The 26,656-nt window shown below is 39.4% G+C and overlaps 1 protein-coding gene across 2 annotated transcripts in view; it reads left to right on the top strand.

Moving 5' to 3' along the window:
• PLXNA4 (plexin A4) overlaps positions 1-26,656 on the top strand; it is a 910,299-nt gene that overhangs the window by 666,592 nt on the left and 217,051 nt on the right. For both annotated transcript variants that reach the window (XM_068276018.1, XM_068276019.1), the window contains one exon: positions 11,311-11,425. In XM_068276018.1, the coding sequence (XP_068132119.1) occupies positions 11,311-11,425 (115 nt within the window). The remainder of the gene's footprint in view (positions 1-11,310; positions 11,426-26,656) is intronic.

Below are 26,656 nucleotides of genomic sequence, written 5' to 3'. Positions count from 1 at the left end.
AAGGCAGCAGGCATTGCATGCAAGTCCCGAGGTAATGACAAAAAATAACAATACAGGAGAACTTTGGAGGCCCTGCTGTATATGAGACGAATCAATTTTAAATCCTTTAACGAGAATCTGTTATGGAGGGCAAGTCTGCCATCCATTCAAGTGAAAGGTATGCACTGACTGCCAGGTATAATACAATGTGCAGTCACAAATGCAGTGAAATGTATGCAGTGACTGGTATTACAATACAATGTGCAGCTGTCACACAGGTGCAGTTAACAGGTATGCTCAGAGTAGTATATTACACAGCGTGCGGTCACACAGGTACTGTGAACAATTATGCAATGACTGGTATTACAAATGTGCACCTGTCACACACAAACAGGTACCGGACAGGCACAGTGACACTGCGTGAGCTCACGTTGGTAGGTGGGTGCACTGAAGTGAACAACAGGTAGGTAGGTATATGCAGTGATGGGTATTACAATGTGCACCTGTCACACACAGACAGGTAGTAATGCTCGGATACCCCTTTTTTAAAATCCGGATCCGATTCGGATCCGGATACCCTGATATCCGATCCGGTTCGGATATCTGAGTTCAAAATTTTCTGATCCGAATGCAAATCGGATATCCGACCACAGTATCCAAATTCAGATATCCGGATAGAAAACCGGAAGTGGCCTTTAAATTGCTTTAAAACATTTTTAGGGTATATGAGGCATGTAGCATCATTATTTTGTAAAGGGGAACACTAATTGATGATGTGGGGACTTAAAATCCCCCCCCCCCCAAAAAAAAAAAAAAGCTGGCCTAGGTTCCAGACAGCAGTCGTGCAGCCCACATTGTGTCCAAAGTCCAACCGCACAACTGGGACATGACAGTTTTCACCCCAGACACCTCCAAAAAATTACGCAGCAATTGTGGTTTGGGTTAAATATAGGTGGTATCAGTGGCCTGTGGCACCCTGGCGGTGGGAGCTGCACAGGCAGCAGGAGCAGGGCAATGCAGCAGCAGCAGCAGGTGTAACGTGTGCCAGGAGCATGCCGGATGTGGCACGTGCCAAGTGCCAGTCAGACAGCAGAGGAGAAGACACTAGTGCACACTAACTGTCACACTGGCACTGCTCACAGCACAGCAGTTCTGTAGAAAGCTAACACAGTAGTACTACTACTCTAACAACTACTAGCACTGACTGCAGTACTACAGTACTAACTAAACAATAGAAGAATCTAGCTAAACAATAGAACAGGTGTGACTAGATTACAGAGAGCAGATACAGGACAGGTATAGCAGTAAAGCTGGGCCTGCTAACTACAAAATAGTACAATAATCTATCTAACACAGAAGTAGTACAGTAGAGTAGGACAGGTGAGAGTACAGGTAACTAGAGACTAGAGCACAGAGCAGGGCAGGCTGCCTTGCCTAGGCACAGGGCCTAGCTGCTGGCTGCAGCAGCACCAGTGACCGTCTCCCTCCCTAGTCCCTAATCACACAAACTAAACTGCCTAAAATACAATCTATCTACAATACAAAGCAATACAGGTGAATATCAAGTGTTGGAGTGTAAAAACGCTAGGTGTATTGAACAATAAATGCACTTGCACAGACAAAAAGCACTGGAGCAATCTCTCAGTACAGTCAGTCAGTAAGTCGCAAGCAGGACGAGTGAGGCAACATGGCGCCCACTATTTATAGAGGGGGGCTTGGCCAGGCTCCCCCTCTGTGATTGGCTGCAGTCAGAGGGCTGGGAGCCCTCTGATTTGCTTGTGAGGACTCGAGGTGACGTGACACTATCCGAGCGGATGACGCTATCCGAGCTCGGATAGCTAGGATATCTCCGGATAGCTGATTGCTATCCGAGTGCGCTTGAATAGCACAGCCCGGATAGCTAATACTATTCGAGCTCGGTATTCGAACTTGAATAGTGAAAAAAGAGCTAGGATATCAGAGTATCTCGGATATCCGAGCTCGGATGAGCATCACTGCAGACAGGTACCGGATAAACACAGTGACACTGCGTGCACTCACGTAGGTAGGTCGGTGCACTGTGAACAACAGGTAGGTAGGTATATGCAGTGATGGGTATTACAATGTGCACCTGTCACACACACAGGTAGTCACTGAATGTGCTGGGCCTGGCAGTGGCACACACAGTAGGAATTACCAAGGCTGTCTATGCAACACAAGTGTCAGTGGGACACACACAAAAAAAAATTAGATCACAAGAACAAGATTAGCTCTCAAAAGAGCTGTTGAGTTGTGCTTTATTAGCAATAAGAATCAACAAGGAGTAAGCTAACAAGCCTACAAGAGCCTAACTAAGCTTTCCCTATGAGAGTCTGCAGCAGCTATCCCTTTTCTATTTACTGCAGGCACATGAGTGAGTCCAATGCCTGACGCTGCCTTCCTTTTATAACAGGGGTAGGGCTCCAGGAAGGAGTGTAGTCTAATTGGCTACAATGTGCCTGCTGACTGTGATGTAGAGGGTCAAAGTTGACCCTCATGATGCACTATAGAGGTGAACTTAACCTTCCGGAAAAGTTCCCGATTCGCCCCGATCGCGAACCACGGATGTTCGCCGGGAACCGTTCGCCGGCAAACCGTTCGGGCCATCTCTATATTTAAATAATAATAATAACAGCTGTTCTCAAACCCAATCTCCGTGCATGTGATGAAATAGAACCTCTGGCATCTCTGATTCAAAAAGGACCCAACTGTAAACACACCCTGTAAACACTTATGGTGCCCATACATGATGCAATAAAAACATTTGATTTTCCCGTTTATTCAATCTAAATGATCAAATCGAATGAATGAAAGTTGAAAATATATTCTTTTTTAGTCAAGAAATTCGAACGATTTTCCCGTTTCTTTTCAAGAAAAATCTGACCGGGCATGCTGGAAAAATCTTTATATTTGGAATAATCGAACTAATCGAAAAAAACATTTTCTATTTATAGAACACGGAGTTAGTGTTGCACCATCTACACTCAAATACAAGATAATACATTTTCACATAGAAAAAATATCTAAATTTGTATTGTTTTTTTTAACTCATTCCACACCTACCCAATAATTACCAAAATAAAACACTTGTTAAAAAAAATTACATCATTAAAAAAATAAATACATAAAATGTTATCATAGGGACTTTTTTTTTTAATATGTTTGTCATGAGGGGATATTACTTTTGCACTAAACTGATAAAATACACCTTTATTTCCAAATAAAATATTATCGCCAGACATTGTACTGGGAACATAATTTAAACATTGTAATAACTGGGACAAATGGGCAAATAAAATGTGTCTGTTTTATCAACAATGGTACATTTTATTTTTATTCTTCTTGCACACAGGGACGTTACAGGCGCACGTTAGTGCAGCCTGTAACGCTCCCCCAACGCACAGCAATGTAACACAAGTGGGCTGTTCACACTGCCCACGTTGCGTTACATTGTAACGCAGCAAAGTGCTGCATGCTGTGCGTTCTATGCGGCCAAGCTGCGTTAGACTGTTTGCACATGCTCAGTCATGTTGGGGAGGAGGGGAGAGCGGCCGGGCACATGGCTAATTAATATTCACTGCACTCAGTGACGTGTAGTGTTTACTTCCTGGAGCTGCCGCTCTGTGCGCCGATTGGCCGGGCGGGACCACGTGATGCCGCATGCGTCCAAGAGTACGCATCACAGCATCACGGAAGCCAGAGTGAGCTGCACAACGCGGCTCACTCCGACGTCCACACCAGAGAGCACCAGGCGTTGCGTTAGGGGCACGTTATGTGCCCTATAATGTCCCCTAAACGCAACATCCTGGTGTTTAACTAGCCTTAAACTACAATGGCTGAAAGCTGAGAAATTGTGATTTATTTTTTTCCCTCTTCTTCCCTGCAAAATGCATACAAAATACAATAATTCTTAGCAAAAAGTACTGCCCAAAGAAAGCCTAGTTTGTACCTCAAAAAAATATATAAATCCTTTCAGTGTGATAAGTAGCGATAAAGTTATTGGCGAATGAATGGGAGGAGCGTGATGAGAAAATTGCTCTGGAAGGGGGGAAAAAACTGGTAGGAAGGTGGTTAAAATTAATGTGCAAATTATTCATACAATACAAAAATATTGGTCTTTTTACTCAAAATACAATTTCAATGAATAGCATATGTTTTTGAAAGTTCAATATGTGAACACTTTTTTTTTTATTTTCAGGATTACATTGGCATACAAAAATGTATGGGATACTTGCCTTTTGTGTTTGTTTTTATAGCCAAAGACGCAATGCATAATTTAATATGTTTCACAAATCTTTGTTTAAAAAAAAAAAAAAAAAGTTTCTTGGATGCTTTGGTTTCCATGACAGCCCAGACCTAGGAATAATTCTTCTGTTAGACTTCCTGCTATCATACCTTGAGCACTAAGCTGCTTCCTACAGTTCCATTCAGATCAGTAGCTGTATGACTGGAGTAGGAGCAGGGCCATATAGGTTGTTAGTCTTAAACAAAGAAAAATATCTAACACACACACACACACACACACACACACACACACACACACACACACACACACACACACACACACACACACACACACACACACACACACACACACACACACACACACACACACACACACACACACACACACACTACAATTAAATAATGATCTGCTGTTATGCATTTAATCGCTTTAGGTGCTAACATTGCACAGTTACTTTGTTCACAATAATTCATATATAGAGTCAGTAATAAGGACATAAAAGATATTAAAAATAGAGTACTGTTTAAAGCAGTACTTAGACCATTAAAAAAAGGAAAATAGTTGGATAGAAAATGCTCTGATAAGCACAGTATATTATATCTATGGAAGCTGCAGTTTGTCCAGTGTTTCCATAAACAGTGGAAACAGTCATCTTTAACTACCAGATGCTTATCCTAATTCAATGGTTGTGACCTGAAAACACTGTCAGCATATGTTTTCTGTGTCTGGGTTAGATGTATTGCATCAGTGATTGTTCTGGTGAAAGTCACCAGTGAGGGAAACTGATTTCTGTCAAGGTAATCAATGCTGTATAAAGTACGGTACTGTACAACACTATGGAAAAGCTTGGTGCTTCATTAATAACAATAATAATACAGTTGAAAAAAACACCAGTTTAAGAATCTAGTGGTGTTCAGATGCAAAGTAGTTAAAATAACTCTTATGTTAGAACTCTAATGAGAAGGGGCAACAAATGACTCTCTGCCAAACAGCCATTCTGCTTGTGCTATCCTCGTATCATGGTAGATAACATGCCGGATTGGGACTCCAAATCACGAGCCTGCTTCCAGCTCTGCTAACTGTGAGATCAGTAGTTGTGGACACTGAGGGTTGCTACACAGATGAGAGCTTCTGTGCATAAGTGACGGTCCTATTACATTAAAATGGATAGATTTTTTTTAAATTTTTTAAATCAATTTAAATACCTGCTTTGCATGTTCTACAACTACTGCTTTTTATACTTATGAAAGATGGTGATAGTGATGAACATTTTCTTTTGTATGATTTTATAGGATGTGTATAATTTTAAAACATTCAGAGCTATATATATATATATATATATATATATATATATAGCTAAAGTAGAAAAAATAACAAATAAATGGTCTTCCTCCATCACATGTTGTATACGTGTTACGCTATACGTTTTCCAGAGCTTTCATGCCTTAGGACACAATAAATGTGCAAAACAGTAACTATCCCATAGTGGCAAATAACTCAGAGTTTTCAGAGTTATCTCATAATTTCTTAGCTTGAGTAGGTAGACAGGTGCCTAGGGCTATCAGGTGTGGAGAAGGAAACTGATCAAAAGCTGATACATTATTCTTTTTAAGCTGTTTACCAAGTAGAGCTTCCAGTGTAGGAAGGAAGGAGTTTGTAACTACCCAAGAATACAAATAGGCAACTGGGAAATCTAAAAAAAAAAAAAAAAAAAAAAGATATTGGGTAATGTTAAAATGACTACCTCTTTTGGAAGTTGTAATAGGCAAATGTGTCTCTCGGTCTTCCCCTACACTATATGAAAGGAATTTTGTGGGGAAATACAAATTGTTGAATAGGCCAAAGTATAGATGTAACTGGGAAGTTAAATACAGTATTCTTATTTGATTATCCCTTCCAAGAATTGACAGAAAAGTATCTTCCAGATATGAATTGCAATACAGGATCAGTGTTTATGGATAGAATCTGTTGGGGTATGTGGACAAATGAATCCCTAAATATTTAAATTCTTGCTGCTTTGGAATGGTGGAAGTTTCTTTGTAACATAAGCACTATTATAATCAAAGATGCTGGACCGCTTATCAGAAGTTCTACACAGTCCTCTTTCAATGTTTTTGGCATCTTATTAAAACTAGTATTAATATGCTAATAAATTCAAGATTAAAGTGTATCTGAAGTAAAAAAAATGGAAAGATTAGATACTTACCTTTAGTAGTAGGAATTGTCTGGATAGTCTGGAGGCTTCCCTGATCCATGTGCAGCCCATTGTTCCAGCCCTGGGTCCCTCTAAAGCTGTTTGACAAATGCTTCTTGAATGGGTTTCTTGTCGCCGGGCTACTGCCATGTACTAGCGCATCCGGAATGGGCATTTGTGAGCACATTTCATTCATACCCAGTTAAAAAATGTCTCATGCACAGAGGAAAGAAGCCATGCATAAGTACCTTAATTCTACTGTGCAAAATCAGACATTACTCATATATGACCATTCCAGATGCGCTCATACAGTACATGGACCAGAGCATGGCTACAAGAAGAAGAAGGTCCTGTACAGGAACAGTGGGGCACACGGGGAAGCCTCTGGACCATTCAGGTGCTTCCTACTACTGAGGTAGGTATCTGAATTTTACACTACCTGCCATTCTAGTACTATTTTGTCATACAGTCAACTACTTCTATATTGGTGATCTGAATCACAAAATGACTCATAACATGGAACAATAATTAGAAATTTCTTAAGAAGGAACTCCACAAAGACATTAGAGCAAGTTTGTTTCCATTTAGCTTCCAATGACACAATATAAAGAACGCAGATCTCTCCAGTGGCAATACAGACAGTAGTACATAGTAGGTTGGGTAAAATGTTATAACCTTCATTGAATTATCATTTACTTCCACTTTACCAGATTTAGTAGTTTTGGTACAAATTTGGGAATGTGTATAGTGCTGTTAATTTGAATGTTATCAGCATTCCTTTTCTATGTGATTGTATTTTAGACATAATAGTCTTTTGATAAGAACTAAAACAGATAATTAAAATGGATGTTTAAAGTAATAGCATAATCTTCATCATTAATAGAGTTTCTTTTTACACAACTCATCAGGCCAGGATGAATGTCTCCAACTCACTGCCTTGCATTGTAATGAGCAGCTTTTTCCTCTATTTAACATTCTTCTACGTTGTGTTATATTCACGGTGATAATTTCATTACAAACATTTCTATGTCTCGGCTCCCACATACACCAGCAGAAATAAAGATAAAAATAAATTAAATATTCATGGCAGTCTGTGTTTTCACTTGACACAGCATCATACAGTATACATTTTTAATTTGATTTATCAGAATGAGTGCTTGCTATCAATTTGAATAACAAGTGTTTCATGGCAGCGCTTTTCTGTTTTGCTTGTTGTAAAAAAGGCTCATCATTGTTCACCCTTTGTCTTCCCGCTGACTTTCTCAGGGTCCCAGAATACTTGTGTACGCTGAATACGTACTGTAGTTCTAATCTTATGTGGTTTGATTGGATGTAACATAAAACACAGTGCTGAGTAAATACATTTTGTTAGCAAACCTCTCCACTAACCCCCCTCCGCCTTCCCAGTGTAGCTAGGCTAGTGATCACCTACGGCACCAATATTAAAAAGTGAGACAACAAAATAGTAAAAATGTATATGGCGAAAATAAGCTGCAGCAATATACAAGTAGCAAATTATTTCAACAACAACTAAGCAGAGTGAAACCAACCAAAACATACCAACGACAATAACCTAATCACCTAATTATCTAACAAATTTATAATTAGGAATACTCACTAAAAACATATAAGCCAGACAGAACAGTAAAGTCAGGATCAAAACAGGTCATGAATGGAACAACAGGACCAGGAGCCAGGCAATCAGATATTGAGGCCAGGAGCACAACAGTTAGAAAACCAAACTGAACAGATGTTCTGGCAGTTTTACTTTTATTAAGTAGTGTTCTCAAGTAGCATGTTTATAGATGTATATTTGACTCAATACAGTGCAAAAGTCCTTGTTCTCATGGCTAGTAGAAGCTCATGATAGTCTGGGAACTTGTCACCAGCTGGTGATGAAGAGCACATATTTGTCTAGAAAGCTTACAGATGGCCACCTGCTTGGTAGTAGACCTACATAGGAGTTCAATTGATTAATGCCTCCTACATAATTTATAGTCAGGCACCAAAAATGATGAAAGGTATTGGTTAAAGTTAATGGCTATGTTAAGGCATAGGTTGTGTGAGGAACATCATACCGGTACTTGTTTTGCATTTTAAAATTCTTTGGGAGGACCCCAAATCACCTTAGATGAATCATTGCAAGACGTGAAAGGACAGATTGGTGTTTCTATCTATGTACGTAAAACTTATGTTGTTTTCTCATGAGAAATATTCAAGCGTTGCTAACAAATGCATGTTTTCAATGTCCTTGTGTTTGTCCTGTCAATGCATCAAGATTCTTGGTAACAGTATTTGCATGGGACTGTAGAAAAATTGTTGTTTTTAATCCTCAGTGGAGTATGTGCCTTGCTCATAATTAACAGGAAAACTGATGCTCCTGCAGCAGAGGCCATAGCTTAAATAATCTCTGGGTCACAGTACTAAAAGGTAACCTTAAATTACACCGAGAAAGGCTGGAGTGTGAAAACCAAATGTATTCATAAGTTCAGGAATGTGAACTTGGCTTAAACAGAGTATATTTCATGTTTCGTTGTTATATTAGCTGAAAAAAAACCTATTAAGTCTGTGTAGAAAATGGGATACTCTTTGAACCCTTCATAAAAAAGACAGAATGCATAGACCGGCACTGGCACCTCACACACAGGGCTGTGAAGTGTCTATCTCATCTTCTCTCCAAAAATGTCTTAATTCTCTTACAAAGATCATAGGGTCTGAAACTTTGCTGATCTGTGTCTGGATGTTCTAAACTTTTTACAACAATCCAATGGCCATTATGTGTCAGGAAGTAAGTCTGTCTGTAAGTGTGTGAGTATATATATATATATGTGTGTGTGTGTGTGTGTGTGTGTGTGTGTGTGTGTGTGTGTGTGTGTGTGTGTGTGTGTGTGTGTGTGTGTGTGTATAAACCTACACACACACACCTATCTATGGCTATACAAGATCTGTTTATTGTGTTTAATGTACAGAGGTGATGTGAAGCAGCTTGGCACTGCTGAAGCATTTATTGGCCCAATGTCAGTGTATACAATGCAAATCAGCATAAAAGCATATTAGTTACATTACTTGTGGCGGCGGCGGTGGGGGTGCAGGACATTGCAGTGGGTGCTGTGGAGTGCATGGCCTGATGAACCTTTCCCTAAAACTTCCTCTGAGGCTCTGCTGTGCACACATTACCATGTGTTTACTGAAACATCCAATAATTACAACATTATTTTAGGCTACTTAAAATGGAATTCTCCATTTTTTTCCAGTTTTGGATAAAGTAACTGAATCTCTGGCAAAATGTATTGTACTCCGGGTTCTTATTTAGAAGGTTTTACTAAGCTTTTTCTAAGGGCCTTTTCCCACTGAGTGCGCTTTCATTAATTTTTCGGAGTGCATCCAATTTGCCATTCACCGGGAGATTTAATTTTCTGCTTCTTTCCCACCGCTGTGTTGCAATGCGATGCAAGTCTTACTGAATTCCAAGGCATTGTATGCACCATTTTTCCAATTACACTGAAATCGGACCAACAAAATGCAGAGCAGGTAGAGGTAAAGCAGTTGTGTTCTTTCTTCTGCTCTTGCAACTGGTGGTGGGAAAGGCTCTTAGCCTGAGGAAAAAATTCTAAAATTCTAAAGCTGCAATAAAAGTTGGAGATCAGTCTCTCAAGGTGGCACCTATCATAATGACAGTTGTTATTTTCCACAGCAAAAAGAACCAAAAACACTGATGCAGGCTCAGTTTTGTCATAAAATTCACCTTAGTCCTAATTCGATGTTTGTTTGTTTTTCTTTTGGGTTAATACAACATGATCGAATCTCTCCAAGTTTTCTTCTTCAAAATTTGTCAATAAAATATTGTTAAAAAAAATGTTATGCTTCAAAGTTTAAATTACATTTTATATAGTTAGTATGGTTGAAAAAAGACATCTGCCCATCAACCTGAAAAAAGAAAAAGAATTTGTACAACACTGTTCTTCATCTCCAAATATCTCAACTGATCCAGGAGAAGGCACACAAAAACAAAACAAAACACCTTACAAGACTTGTGTTAAGTAGTCTTAAAAGGGGAAAAAAAATTCTCTATGCATATGTTAAATTATACACCCTTGTGGTCACATCTAAAATTATGAGAATTTTAATTTGAATAACTAATACTTTAACCTCTTCCCCACCACTGGTATGCATATTGACACCGCTTAAACCTTCACTGAGGTACCAAGGGTGTAGATATACATATATATTCTACAAGCGCTACACAACATTTTTATTTTTTTCCCTGTGCATGCTCGTTCACCAGCAGCTGCAATGGAAGCATCATTGGTGCAAGGAACAGGTCTTCCCTGAGCCAATGAATGTCTGTTGTTTTGTGAATGATGACTGTTATAGCCAGTAACAGTCATCAATCTCTATTTAGGACTTTTTCACACCAAAAAATTGCAATCACTATGTGCTTAGTGCCTTTCCGTCAAAATTGCCCCTAAAAGCGGTATTCCTAGTTCTTGTAGCTGCAGTTTTGCCACCTCTGTGCACAATGCCCACGCCTATATGCATAATTGCATGCATACACATGCTCCCACAGGTTCCCATGTGCCTGTGTTTTTGTGCACAAGCATTTGTGCATATATGCACATGCTCACAGCAGCTGTAAAGGTAGCATTTATTGATTCAAGGGAACATGTGTTCCTTGAGCCAACAAATGCCTGTTATTTGTGAATGACCACTGTTGCTGGCTGTAATTCTCCATTAAGGGCCATTTCACACCGAAAATCAAAATCACAAAAACTGTTTGCGTAACATAAAATCTTTGCTCATTGAAAATAAATTACAGTTCATTGTGAACATGCACATAACATGAACTAAACCAATTATCCTTCTTTGACTGTAGGTGTCTCTCCTGCGTGGAAAGTCCATATCAGTGTCACTGGTGTAAATACCGACATGTGTGCACCCATGACCCCCAAACATGTTCCTTCCAGGAAGGAAAAGTCAAGATATCAGAGGTAAATCAACACTTTTTATTATTATTCATCTATTCTGTTTGTCAGCCTATAATAAATATTGTCTTTGAACATTTCCCCATGTGATATATGCTATGTGTTGTTTTAAAGGCTTCAATGTACTACTAGTACAAACAGTTATAAAAGCATATTTACCTGTGTTATCTCCATGTTCATTTGCTCAAATTCTACTTGAGAAGCAAAAGTATGGAAGGGTTAGTATTTGTGCCAGTTTTTATTGCTGCCACTGACCTCATTGGGAAGATCTTTGTGTGCTTTCCTTTCACATTTCAGGTAGAAGAGACCATTTCCCCGAAGAGTTAGAAAAAAAAACTCACACCAGACAGCTGTTGCTGGAACAGATACCACACCTGAGACTGATTTCCAACTCTCTGTTTATATATTTCCCAAATCCGCCTTTACGTTGGTCAATACAGGAATAAACTAAGGTTCCAGCTCTACTACATAGTATACAAAGCAAAAAAAAAAATTCCTAAAGTTCCACTTTAACTATTTGACATTCCTGGACGTGAAACTCACGTCCAGGAAGCCATGTGCGCTCCTGCGCGTCCACGTGGCCGATCGCGCGCGTGCACGCGCGCTCCCGGCCGGCGGTTTGTTAGCCAGTGAATCAGTGAATCGGGCAACGGTGCCCGATCACTGATTCCTCTCCCCCGCAGAAAAAGCGACAGCTTCTCTCGGAAGCTACGCTTTTTCTGCTTCCTATGTCGCTCTAAGCGTACGTGGTACGCTTAGAGTGACGTCACTGTAAACAACTCATGGCTGCCATCTTGTGGCCAAAAAGTAAACTACATCTAAATGTTAAATAAAAATAAAAATACACATATATTTACAAAAAAAATACAATTTCAATCCCACCCTCCCAAAAATACCCACATAAAATGTTTAATTAAAAAAAAAAAAAAACATTACAATTAAAAAAAAAAAAAAAAAACACAAATATTTACCTAAGGGTCTAAACTTTTTAAATATCTATGTAAAGATGAAATTTTTTTTTTTTTTTATTATAAGCTTGTAAATAGTGATGAATGCAAAACGGAAAAAATGCACCTTTATTTCCAAATAAAATATTGTCGCCATACATTGTGATAGGGACATAATTTAAATGGTGTAATAAACGGGACAAATGGGCAATAACAATACGTGGGTTTTAATTATGGAGGCATGTATTATTTTAAAACTATAATTGCCGAAAAGTGAGAAATAATGATTTGTTTCCGTTTTCTTCTTATTCTTCCTTTTAAAATGCATTTACAGTAAAGTGGCTCTTAGTAAAATGTACCCCCCAAAGAAAGCCTAATTGGTGGCGGAAAAAACAAGATATAGATCAGTTCATTGTGATAAGTAGTAATAAAGTTATAGGCTAATGAATGGGAGGTGAACATTGTTCGGATGCATGAAGCGAAAAACGACTGAATGCGAACTGGTTAAAGAGAATCTGTATTGTTAAAATCGCTCAAAAGTAAACATACCAGTGCGTTAGGGGACATCTCCTATTACCCTCTGTCACAATTTCGCCGCTCCTCGCCGCATTAAAAGTGGTTAAAAACAGTTTTTAAAAGTTTGTTTGTAAACAAACAAAATGGCCACCAAAACAGGAAGTAGGTTGATGTACAGTATGTCCACACATAGAAAATACATCCATACACAAGCAGGCTGTATACAGCCTTCCTTTTGAATCTCAAGAGATCATTTGTGTGTTTCTTTCCCCCATGCACTGAAGTTTCAGGCTACTCTTTTCTTCCTGCAAACAGCTTTGCCCTTGTTTGTAATTCCTCAGTATGTGAAAGCCCAGCCAGCTCAGAGGATGATTTATCCAGCTTGTAAAAGATAAGAGAGAGAAGAGAGAAGCTGCTCTAATCCTAAATAACACACAGGCAGTGTGCATAAAGGGGGAGTTCATAGCAGAACCACAACACTGAAGAACTTGGCAGCCTTCCAGACACAGGCCGACAAGTCTGACAGGGGAAAGATACATTGATTTATTACAGAGACTGTGTTAGTAGAAAGTGCTGCAGTTAGCCAGAACACATTAGAATAGCTTTTGGAACGTGTAGGATGATAAAAAACAGGATGCAATTTTTGTTACTGAGTCTCTTTAACATTCACATGGTTTAAGTGCAGATAATTATTGCATTTTGAAATGAAGCCAGTCTTTATATTATCTTATCACAATGAAGTACAATATATTCTGGATCAACCAATCTGCCTCTGTTGCATTTCCCTGTACTGGTAATTTAGCATATTTTAAGGTATGGCAGGTGTCTGCACAGTTTACAGGTAGAACAGAACTTAGAGAGGGCATCAATAGTGTACATAGGCAAAAGGACAAGGAGGCACATGTATGTGCAGAATGAAGATATTAGTATATTGATGTCCTGATCCATTCAAATATTGTATGGCTCCCCAATTTATCAGTGACTGACTGAAACATGGCACGGAACCTCAAGCAACTCTTATTCTGTGGCTCTACACTCTTTCTCCAGCCTTTGGGACAGATCATGAGGGATGTTGCCATACTTTTTTTCCCCTCAGTACTCCTTGTTTTCTTCTGTCTTCAGGGATATCATACTCCTTGTGTTCCTCAGTATCTTGGGACATCCTCATCCTTGTTGTCCTCTATCTCCAGGGGCATTGTTATCTTTTTTTCCTGTTTTTGTCTCCTGTAATGGAATGCCATCACACTTGTTTTACTCTGTCTCCAGGGACATCCCCTCCCATCCCTATTTTCTCCTATTTTTTTCTCTTCCCCTGCAGAGATGGTCGGCAGTTCCCCCATTGCAGAGTGTGCCCCCCTCCAAATTGGGGCCACGCAGCATCACTTCCATATTAATGGCCGCACTGTAGCCTCGTGAGGACGCCCGCTCATGCACAGTAGAACGGAGCCCACGTCTCCAGTTTACTGCACATGGGCAGACGGGCTAAGTTGGCTATTGCGCAGCCATGTACAAGGAAGAGGCGCTGCGAAGCCCCATTCTGATTAGCGACAATGCCTTGTCACTAATCTTCCGGGGTGGGGGGCTCAGCGATGGGGGGCAGCAGAATAGAGAGGGAAGCCTCAATAGGATCTTGAGGCTTCCCTCTCTTTAGGTAAATATCTGGTTTTGTGTACCCGAGCTTCAGCGCCGGTACACTTGTAAGCCATTCTTGTGAGGTGGAAATAAATACTCCATGAATAGCTAGTTTGTGAATTTCTACATTATATTTTTATACAACTAATCCCACCTTGGCTATCCAAAGTTTCAGCATCAAGGCCGCAGAACTTCAGTGTTTAGAGCTGTCATGTTGCAAGGGCTCTTTTATTGCTTTGTTATTTCATCCATCAGAACAATGTAACACGTTTGCTGATTGAGAGCTATGAGTTGTTTTTCTTTGCACAGTGTTCTTTAAATTGTTTAACCCCCTTCCCACTGCTGCACAGCAAATTATCGCTTTGTGAGAGCACTAATCTCTGGGACCACATTGCATCTTGCAGCCTCAGCACTTGAAGCATGATTGCAGATCAATGAATCAATGTTATCTCTGATCACATGACTACCCCTCCCTCAGAATCACTGCATCTGGCAAAGCAGTGTATATACTGTGACACAATAGGGTTAATAGTCCCTCATAGGTTGCTTTTATAAGGCACATTTACTGCGTTCATCTATGGGATACTAGTTGTCTAGTTATTGAAATATGATTATGTGGGAAGTTTGAAAAGATACATATATTTTGCAGCCAGAAATAAATATGTCCAATTGATAATGTCAACCCTGCCTCAGATGAAATGACATATACCTGCTATTGCCTCTTATTGGCACATGTGTCACTCCACTACAAATGATAAATTGGATGTTAAAAATGCCTTTGAGCAGTAAATGGCCTTTGTGGCTGATTTGAATTGACAAAACACATTGTGGGTAGCCAGTGGTTTATCATTTAAGAGACAGGTTGTGTAAGGAGCAGGCTACTTGTCTCCATAAGAAAATGTCAACCTGCCTGAATATGCTTCCAAATCCACATTTTTATCCTTGCTAAGAACCGTTTCATCCCATTCCTGATCTGAAGAGGTAACCATTGAGTTATATTTTCAAACCAGCTCTCCTTTCGCCATATGTGTTGTACAGTAATGACTAAGCAATATTGCCGACTTCTAAATGTCTATTAGCTATGTGATAACAGCTCAGTTGTGCCGTGTGCTTGCCTACAGCGATTCTCCAAGGAAGCTATTATTGCTGTCATAAACTGCAGCACAAAAAAAGATAAGCAGGAAAAAAAAAACTTTCAGCACAGTTTTTTTTTTCATTTTAATTCTTTCTTTGTGGCTTTTATTTTTGTCACCTGAAGGTGTTGCTATGGTAACAGGTTTTGTTGCTTTCATTGGGCCACAGCAGAGGGATAATAGTCTCTGTTGTAGGGTCAGGTTTGTGGATTCATTATTATGATCAGCTGTATGAAGCTAAGACACACACGAAGAGAAACAGTGCAGAAATTAGCGCTACTTTATTGTCTATTGCATGAAGGAGGAGGCATGTTTGTAAATGACAAAGGCGGAGGCTATCCTAACTGATGTCTACATCACTGTTCCCTAGAAATGAAAACCGTTTAACTCTTGAATGCACTGTGTCTGAAGTTTAGCTAGTCATAAATGAAAGGAAGGTGTTTGTTTGCTCATCTTTTCAGGAAACGGGAATACTTTTGTGACAATTTTATTTTTATAAAGTAACAATAAGTCTGGAAAGTGACCCCCTTGTCAAAGTATACCTCAAGGGCCCAACTGAAGTGTACAATGCAGATCTTAATGCTGGTTCCATGTTGGGACTTCAGTGTGGAAGCAGCAGCAATTACTTTACATAAGTTTGATTTTATTATGTGTAGTTATTTGAGTCTATCAGAGCACGTAGCTATGTGCTAGTGTGCCCAAAAAGTTGTATTTCAGACAAGCACATGCTTCTAACTAATGCCAGTTGATGCTTATGGCTTGGTACCGCTGGTGGCTGTACTTGTGTACAGTGAGTAAAGGCTGCCTATTCGCTAAGTGAAAATGTGTCTGGGCTGCAGCGCTGATAGTATGAATGAGAGCATTGCAGTGCAGGGAAGGCCCGGACTGCAGAGACGAAACCGCAGACCAGAGGGCACTAGGTTATGTGGGGATCGGTCTTAAAGTGAACCAGTGAGAGAAACACAGAGGCTGCCATCTTTATTCCCTTATAAACAATGCCATTAGCTTGACCATCATGCTGAGCTTTTGGCTTTAGTTGCATGCAACAAGAATACAACCAGTGGAGTCAGAGCAGACTCAAAGCATCTGATCTGTATGCTGATTTTGGGCCAGTCCCTTTTACACTATTAGACATAACATCAGCACAGATGTCAGGCAACTGGCATTGTTTATTCGAGAGTAATGATGCCAGCTTCTGCACTCCTCTCACTTGAAGCTCCCTTTAAGGTTATTCTTATTATTTAGTATTTATATAGTGACAACATCTTCCTCTGTGCTGTACAGAGTTTATTGTCTTATCACTTAACTGTCTCTCAGAGGGGCTCACAATCTAATTCTTACCCTAGTCATATGTCTATGTATGTATTGTAGTCTAGGGCGAATTTTGGGGAAGCCAATTAACTTAACTGTATGCTTTTTTTCCGGATATGGGAGGAAACCGGATTGCCCAGAAGAAACCCACACAGACACTGGGAGAACATACAAACTCTGTGCAGATAGATAGTGCCTTGGCTGGGATTTGAACTGGGGACCCAGCACTGCAAGGCGTGAGTGCTAACCACTACGCCACCATGCTGCCCAGGAAGGTGGAATGCAGACTGTTAAATAGGTCAGGCCAGCCACAGTGGAAAATACAATATCAAACCACATAACTACTGGTCATGTACCACTTAGATTAACTCCTAATATCAATACTATAAATGACAGTATTGTGGAACAGAAGCTGGCATTCAGCAACTGATCAAGTACTAGATCTGTTTACATAAAGGGATCCTTCCTTATCTCCACCCCCACCTTGAGCACAATAATTCATAGTTATTGAATGTGGTTGATCCCCATTATCACACATAACAGAAGCTGAGAGAATTTTATGTGCTGCCACCATTTCAAATTTGCTTTTGTTGCTGGTCAGGCACCCCCCTGACTAGTCCTGGCATTGTGGACCTCTATAAAGGATTATAAAGAGATAATTAGAGATGAGACCGCTCCTAAGGCAAAATATAAGTAAGTTCAGAAAACGCATCTGAAATGTGGCTAGAGTGATCCAGAAAAAACCTGGTAACGGGAAACAGTCTGTAAAGCTGTTAGGGGAAAGGCTTCGAGCATGATGTGTTGAAAGTGTAGCCTAAAGCGCAAAGTTTACTGTGTCTCTTGAGATGTAAATTTGGTTTTGCTCAAGCAGCATGGTGGCTAAGTTACTTGCTTTCTTACTTTGCAGTGCTAGAGTACCAGGTTTGATTCCCAACAGGAACTATAGCTACTGAACACTACCTGTGAAGCATTTAATTGACTTAAGAAGTGTAGACTATAAGGCTGAGCAGGGGCATAACTAGAAATCACCGGGCCCCATAGAAAAATGTGGATGCCCCCCCGGCCCACTCAGGGCCATTTTGGGGGCCGCAGGGGTCACAGCATGAGGAGAGTGCATGGGCACACATCGGTGGAGAGGGGGGACAGTGCCCCCTCTCCCTCACCTCGGGCTTTCCCCTCAGCGCTCCCCTCCAGCATCTATCAGTGGCAGCAGGCGGCAGGAAAGAACACATACCTCCATCAACCGTGGAGGTCCGACCTCTAAGTGCCTCACGCTACTTCCCGCTGAAGTACGCCCATGCTCTCTCCCCATGCTGCGACCCCACCGGCCCCCCAAAACGGCCCTGAGCAGGCCCTAGAGGGACCCTGGGCCCCACCATGGGTGCAGGGGCAGCAGCCCCTATTGTTATGCCACTGAGGCTGCGCAAACAGGTGAAGCAGTTCTATATGATTTATTTTTGATAGCTACACCGATTGTAAGCAGAAAAATAATTTCCTTCTTTTATAATACAATCTATATTAGATATGACATCACCATGAAACATGGCTACTTCCAGTGCTTGCTGTATTGTGAGATAGGGAGACTTTTTACACAAGATAGGGAGACTTTTACACAGATTAAATTAGTCTGTGCTATAGCTATAGGCAAGTAAGATAATTATATTGATTTTATTTTATATTATGCCACACTGAAGTTGCACTTTATTTATTTTTTAATACCCTGCAATTGTGTTTTTTTTTTTAACCAGCCTGTAATTCAAAATAAATACAAAGTTGTTATGCTGTCTGCCTATCGCAAATAGTACCGTATACTACTGATGCTGCATTTACTTTTTGTAAGCAGACAACACTCAAACAACAGACATAACATATCATTGAATATTTCAATTGAGAATAACACACAGCCTGCAGACAAGGTTAAAAATGCAGGGATGTGTTACATCTTTACTTGATAGTTAATTTAGATGATCAAACAGGCCAGCTGTCTACTCCTCATTGCTTCTAGCATTACGTCATGGTACCACCTTTTAAAACGTAACCGTGTCTCATTAAGGTGATGAACAACCTGCCAATATTAGAGGCTTTAAACCTAATTTTTCCCTGTTTACTATCCAGTGATGCTGGCACCTGTCTATCATTAAAAGGGGAGATGAGAGCTAAGTGCTGTTGTTATGGAAACCTGCAGACTTCATGCTGTGCTTGAAAATGGCTGGGTAATAGTGTTTGTGAGAGACCTGCTCAGCTAAAAGGAAGTAAAGTTATATTGGAGAAATACGGGTTTCTTTATGTCCCTTAAACACACTGGCAAAATTGGATCGTTATCATGCTGTTCTTATGACTTGGTGACATTTAGACACATGAACAAGTTTGCAGCTGTATTCCTGACTGAAAGAAAAAGGCAAAACAACTACATTATTAAGTCAAAGCATACACATCCTGAGCCTGAAGTGATTGACAGGTAAGATGAGTTGGGGTTAATGCTGGTGGTAATTTTAGTTTAAATAACCAATATTCCTGTTGTATCAGATGATTTAAGAAAAACATCTTATGTGTTTAGAAGACTGTAACTATATCGTATGATCCCTTTATTAGTTAATGTGAGGTACTTGCAGCAGGCCCTCAATTTGTATGAGACCATTTGCTCAGAATGGAGGGCAATGCTGAACCTGCACCTGTTTTGAGAATAGGGCATGTACTAGAGGCCTGCAGCGGGTCGGGTTCGCGTACCCAAATTGATTTAAACTGCGGGTGCGGGTCGGGTGCGGGTAGCGAGTTGCGGGTGCGGGTAGGGTTGCGGGTAGCGGTCTGCGGGTGCGGGTCGCAGGTAGTGAAAGCAAGCTAAAAACCTTCTTTAGCTTTAGTTTGAGTATAAAAATAGGTTTTATTAACTTTACAGCTCCCAATGTTACTTTAAATGTGCACTTTACAAGAAAATGTAAAAAAGCGGGTCGCGGGTAGTGGGTCGGGTAGCGGGCCTGGTGTGGGTAGCGGTTCTGCGGGTCGGGTTGCGGGTATCAAATTCACCAGAAAGCGGGTCGCGGGTTGGGTGCGGGTAGCGGGTCGCGGGTGCGGGTCGGGTATGAAAAAGTGGACCCGCGCAGGCCTCTAGCATGTGCTGTATGTATTTAAAGGGAAATTCCACTTTAAAAAAAGTAGCCATGTGCATAGATGTGTATGATGCAAGTCATATTGTTAACCATTTAACGGCATCCTATCATATTAAAACGTCATGCTTACCGCTATAAACGGCAACATGACATTTTAATACGTCGCGCATTCCCGCCGCTGCTACCGCCGTGTGCGCGCCGCTACCGCCGCTGTTTCCGCCGGGATCCCGTGCTGGGTGATTGGGTAAGAAGGCTGAATGGTCCTCTACCCAATCGCAGTGCCTGGAGTGAATGGACGTGACCGCGAACAGCGGCTATGTCCATTCACAAAAACAGGAAATATAACAATTAAAGTGTAGTAGTAAAAAAAAAAAAGTGAACACTTCCTATAACATGTTCACTAGTGCCATCTTGTGGCCAAAAAGTATATTACACCTACAAAATACATACATTTTCAAGTATATACACATCATTAATAAAATTACACTTCCAACTCTCCCCCCCAAAAAAAGTTGTAAAAAAAAAAAAATCAGCTTAAAAAAAATAAATAGTTGCCTTAGGGACTCAGCTTTTTTATTCTATATTTAATGGGGGGAAATTAATTTTAATTTATTACATAGGGGTTTGTAATTATGGCCAGAAAAAAAAAACAGAACAGAAAAATAACACTTATATTTCAAAATAATATACTGTCGCCATACATTGTGATAGGGACATAATTTAAACGGTTTAATAATCGGGACAACTGGGCAAATAAAACGTGTTTGTTTTATCCACAGGAGAATGTTGAATTTTAAAACTATAATGGCTGAAAACTGAGAAATATTGATTTTTTTTCTTTTTTTTTTTGTTTTTTCTCATTAAAATGCATTTAGAATAAAAAAATTATTAGCAAATTGTACTATCCACAGAAAGCCTAATTGGTGGCGGAAAAAACGAGGTATAGATCATTTTACTGTGATAAGTAGTAATAAAGTTATTAGGGAATAAAAGGGAGGAGCACTGACAACTGAAAATTGCTCTGGTCCGTTAGGATAAAAACCCTTGGGGGTGAACTAGTTAATTAATGCTATAAAAACTTATCATTGCATTTATATTTGGATACCTTTAAAAATGCTTTCCAAAACTGGCATAATATCCAAATCTATTTTTAAACTTCTCACTTTGCAATGTATTGATTCATTTTTCCCCCTTTTTCGCTGAAGTTCCTCTAAGTGACTGGGAGGGTTTAGTTAGGTATGTGGGGAGGAGAGGAGTGGTTTATTTGTCAAAATCCTCAGAATCTGCAAAGGGAAGTTTGACAGGTCACCGCTGCAGTGTACCTCATCGGTATTAAGGCATTTTGGACCCTTTCTAAATATCAGTAGAAGGCAGCAAGTTAAAAAGTATAAGAGAGATCAAGAAATAATTCTTTACTTTACTACTGGCAGACAAGAAAAACAAAATAGACAACACCAACTGCCATTATCTATAACCACAACCCCTAACAATACAATTGGCTAAAAGTTTTTTTTTTTTTTATAGATATACCGTACATATGCATAGCTGGAGATACTGGTTGCTTGGTAGTTTTAAACCGCCATTATTTGTCACAATGCAACAAGGTTCCCATAGTGTAATGTCAGGACCTGGGTCCTGACATGATACCGTGGGAGGGGTTTCACCACAATATAAGCCATACAGACATCCCTGATGATCTATTCAAGAAAAGTTAAAACATTTCTCATGGGAAAAGGAGTATCAGCTACTGATTGGAATGAAGTTCAATCCTTGGTCACAAATCCTCTTTAAAGGACAACTGTAGTGAGAGGGATATGGAGGTTGACATATTTTTTTCATTTTAAGCAATACTAGTTGCCTGGCTTTGTTTAAAAAAAAAAAGCTGGCAGATAAGAGTGATTTTGTATTGGTGCAGGGTTTGGAAAAGGGCAACAATGGGTCCTGCTTCATACAATTTATATCTCATGCAGAAATATTTTATAGTTAGGGACAGTTTACTCTCCATCCAAATAATGCATGGATGGAGAGTAAACTGTCCCTAACTATAAAATATTTCTGCATGAGATATAAATTGTATGGAGCAGGACCCATTGTTGCCCTTTTCCAACACCTGCACTAATACAAAATCACTCTTATCTGCCAGATTTTTTTAGAAACAGTATGAAATACTGTATGGAATAGCTCCATTTATTGTGCAAATTAAAACAAAATAAGCAAGCAGAAATATTTTTTCTGTTTGTCCTTGCATTATCAGAGGTTTAGTGGATTGATTGCAGATTTAAAACGAAACTAAAAAAAAGCAAATAATGGAATTTGGTCTACTGCCATAAGCAATGTGTTTTACCACCAAGTCAGTAGACTTTAACCGTCTTGTATTGAGTAATTCTGAAAATACAGAGGTCCTCTAGTAAAACAAAAAAAACAAAAAACAATAACAATAACGTAGATTGACTGTCGATTAATGCAGCATTTCAGCAGTGACACCAACAAATTTCCATGAACCTCTATAGAGTGGCAAATAATGATTGCTATTTTATTAATGTGTTGACTTATGGAACTATATTAATATATAATAGTATTTTTTGTAATTTGGTGAATGCCCTAAAAATGCTAATCTTTTCAGCTGATTGATGTTTAGAAAAATGTCGAGAAGAAAAAATGTGCTGCTGTATTATTGGAGCATTTTCTGTTGAAGAGCCTGTTTGCCATTAAACAGGCCTCCTTAGCTATACTGCTTACAAATAATTTTGAAAAGCAGCAAGCAGTTTTACTTTAAGAGTTTGCGAGTTGATCTTTTCTGAATCATTGCTTGGTGACACACCAGTCTCAATGACCGAGCTTGGCAAGGTGATTCCTCTGTTTGCCAAGATACTGAAAATACAATTTAAAAAATAATTTTAAAGTTTTAACAAAGTATAACACTTGTACTTGAACCAGTGAGCTAGATGAATGGGCTAGTCACTGAAAGTCCCTAAAAAATCCAAAGTCTGGGTAAAAAGTGCTTCATATATCAAAACAGACGAGCAGAGCGCTGTGTGAACATTTTGGATTACTGTGTGTGTTCAATAGCATTAAGAATGAAGGGCTATCCATTATGGAGTCCTGTGGAGTCTCAATAAGGATAGTAAGAGGCTGATTAAAAGCAGTCTCTCTCATGTAAGGTGTGACTATGGACAACCAGGTGTGATTAATTTTCTGTACAGCTCACTGAGATAGACAACACTCCTGCTGTGTGTCCATGGGGCAATAAGAAGTGCTTCCTCTGTCATATAAAAATGTAACAGGGTCTCAGGGGCTTTATTGATATCAATCGAAAAAGGAGTTTTTGTACTTCTTGGACAGAGCATCCTCCAACCCACGATGCTAACAAATGGAGCATTATGAACCATTAAATGGCTAATCCATACTAAAAGGATAAAGAATCAAAGGCAGTTGTGGAACAAAGAAACAAACCAGTGTATGGGAATAAGCCTGTCACAAGGTATAATGGGGAACATTAAAGCTAATAAAAGGAAACACACAGCAAGGGGATTTACTGAAGATATCTTCATATCTTTAACTTTTAAAAGTGCAATCAACTGCATTTTAAAAGCTTAAAAAAGTAATAAAAATATAATAAAATAAAGCTGTGAACATAAAAAGCCACTGTGCAGGAAGATCTGTGAAGTCTTATACCCTTCTGCTGAGCTTTTATGCTGCATGTTAAATAAACAGTATTTCCTTAGATCGGAAGGTATTCTAAAGAAATATGGAATAAAGAAGATGTAGGGCAGAGACAGGCATGACAGGGTAAGACGGACCATGGATGATACGTGAGGATCATTGGTGGGCTCTGAGCCAAAAACACACATCACAACATGAATGCAATGAAAATATAGTAAGAAATACTACTATTGACTAATAATATCATGAAGTACGGTAACTCAGGAAATGGACGCATGTAATGTGAAAAGGTCTAGCTTTATTCCATAAAACATGGGCCCCACAAAATAGCTTATTATTGCAGCACAGTCATTACTAGCAGGAAATGCATTCTGTCCCTAAAGTGATATAATGCAAAGCAAATCTGAACTAAACTTTCCTTCACTTGATGCCATGTTTGCTGTGTTCCACATAACTACATAAACTTGTTTTACTAGTACACCGTTTCATTTCACTTTACTGGTCACTTTACTGTGTAATATTCTGTTCGGTTCATGGTGTTCTGTTCGGTTCATGGTGACAGTCAAACATGGCATAACTCTTTGACCAATTATTTTGCCTCTTAGCACTGTGGGGAACCCCATGCTTCTCCTTCCCCTCCCCTTATTACATATTACACATGCAAGACGTTCATGATTGAACTCTCACTGTCTACTGGTGGAGTGCTGGCCAAATGAACACTTGTTTCTGCCAGTATTAGTATAAGGTCTGTTCAAGGCATTTACACTAAAAAGTTCAATTTACACTATCAAGTTCAAGCAGGGAAACAGTGTATTAAAACAAAATCACACATATACAGTTACTTCTAGAATTGCTGTAATGAGGGAAGCCTGGAAATAGCTTTTGTTTCTAAACCTATTCCTGTGTTCAGATTCACTTAAAATGGCACAGAGGGTGTTTTTTCTGCATTATTCAATAACTGTAAGCAGCTCTTTAGGCATAGCAAACAGAATTTCCCCTACCAAAAAGATTTTGAAATCAATGTGATGATATACCACATCCATGTAATGACCACTCTTAGCAAATGCTGTACTCTGAGCTTGGGGGAATTGGGATTCTTTTACAGATGACATTACCTTTTTATTCATGCAGATAGGTTAACTAGGACAAGAAAGAATAGGAAACATGTATTTATTGCATGTCATTCTGTAATCCACTTTAAATGTATTAATGTTTAGGTAGAAGTATGCAGTGTGAGTGCTAGATAGCGCCTCCAGTTTCTCCTGTATGCACCTGTACACCTGGGATGCATTTTTTACAGTAGAAATGAGTGTATGGAAGGCCTCCTGGGAAATCCTCAAGTCTCTCCTATCACATTATAAATAGCATTCACATTTCACCATGTGGTTTGTAATGTAATTACTTAACAATATGAATATTGTTGATTACTGTGTGTTCTCTCGTCAGTTGCAGCATTTAAAAGCCTTAGACATTTATAAGCTTTCAGTATTTGATTTCAATCTAGATCACGTGTCCTTTACTGTTTTTTATTTTCCTAATTTGATATGTTGACATGTAAGAGAGATTAAATATTTAGATGGCAGACCAATGTAGTCCATCATTACTTAATTTAACACACATATCTGTCTGTGAATCTGCTTTGTAGCAGCAAGAAGTAAATTCCAATGCTTTATTATGCTCTTTGGGATGTCAGGTTGGTATCTGATGATATCAAGTATAGAACATGACAAGCAGCATGGAACTGTATATATTACATGATGGGTATACGTCCATGCAATTACTGGAATTTATCTCTTCTGAAATTCACACTTCCCATAAATCCCTCAGATTTTTTTCTTAGCAGGATATCACCTCCCATAGCTAAAAGAGAGGATTTGTGGGCAATCTTTCAATATAATGGTACTGTAAAGTTCAGGAACGGAGATAAAATATATGATGCATTCTGCATTTGTTGGCCACTTGCAAGTCTTAGCAGTTTGATTGCTTGTACCGGTTATGTAAATTTCAGCAGGGAAGAGAGACAAATATAGGCTGAAATTTATGGAGCTTGGAATTCTGCCTGGATTACATTGACCTGCTCTGCTTTACAACTTGGTATCGGCTCTGATACCTTGCTTGTACATTTGTGAGTGGCTTTACGGTGAAGAGAATTAATGGCACCATAATGTAAACACTCAGTGGAAGGTATTGCATTGCAGATTAAAATACTGCTATGGCATGTTTTACATGTAATAATGAAACAATGCATTGTGTGGCTCTTTGCATGCACATTTAATGCTTCTGATTTCCCCTGAGCAAGGACAAGCTCATGGCCAGGATTTAAACTTTAAGTTGAAATCCAATATCTCCTTTAGAGCACTTTCTTCTGTTAGAAGCATTAGTTTTTGACGCTGTTCTTTCTTTGAGCAGAGATGCAGACAATTTTCCTTTCCAGTGAGACTGCTTGCTGAGATTTTGGAGGTTAGACTTAGGGCAGGCAACAGGAGGGCCTTAGCATTTTGTCTCAGTGTTCAAAACTTCACATCCAAATTGCACTACAAAGTTTTTTAGCACTGAAACATAATATTAAGGTCTCCCTGTTGCCTGCCCTAACCCTAGCACTTTCTTGTAACATAAGCATGCAATAGCAAAAAAGGAAGAATTCTATTGTATACGCTGCAAAAGCTTTGTATATTAACATCATAATATTCTCCTTTGTAACTTGATCCAACGCTGGCAGCGAAGAAACAAGTTCAGTCTACAAATGTATAGCAAAAAAAAAAAATCCGTGCCTCCATGGAATATTTGTGAGGACAAGCATTAGACAAGCATATAAGTAAAAAGATATGCTTGAGCGATAAGTGGAGGAATGTTTGTGCTGTTAGTATACCAGCCCTTTACAAAACACAATGTCAAATGATGGCACACTTGTGTGACCACTGGGTTTTA

Source organism: Hyperolius riggenbachi, chromosome 3 (assembly GCF_040937935.1).
Source record: "Hyperolius riggenbachi isolate aHypRig1 chromosome 3, aHypRig1.pri, whole genome shotgun sequence".
Classification (NCBI taxonomy): Eukaryota; Metazoa; Chordata; class Amphibia; order Anura; family Hyperoliidae; genus Hyperolius; species Hyperolius riggenbachi.
This window is presented reverse-complemented; position numbering and strand designations above follow the sequence as displayed.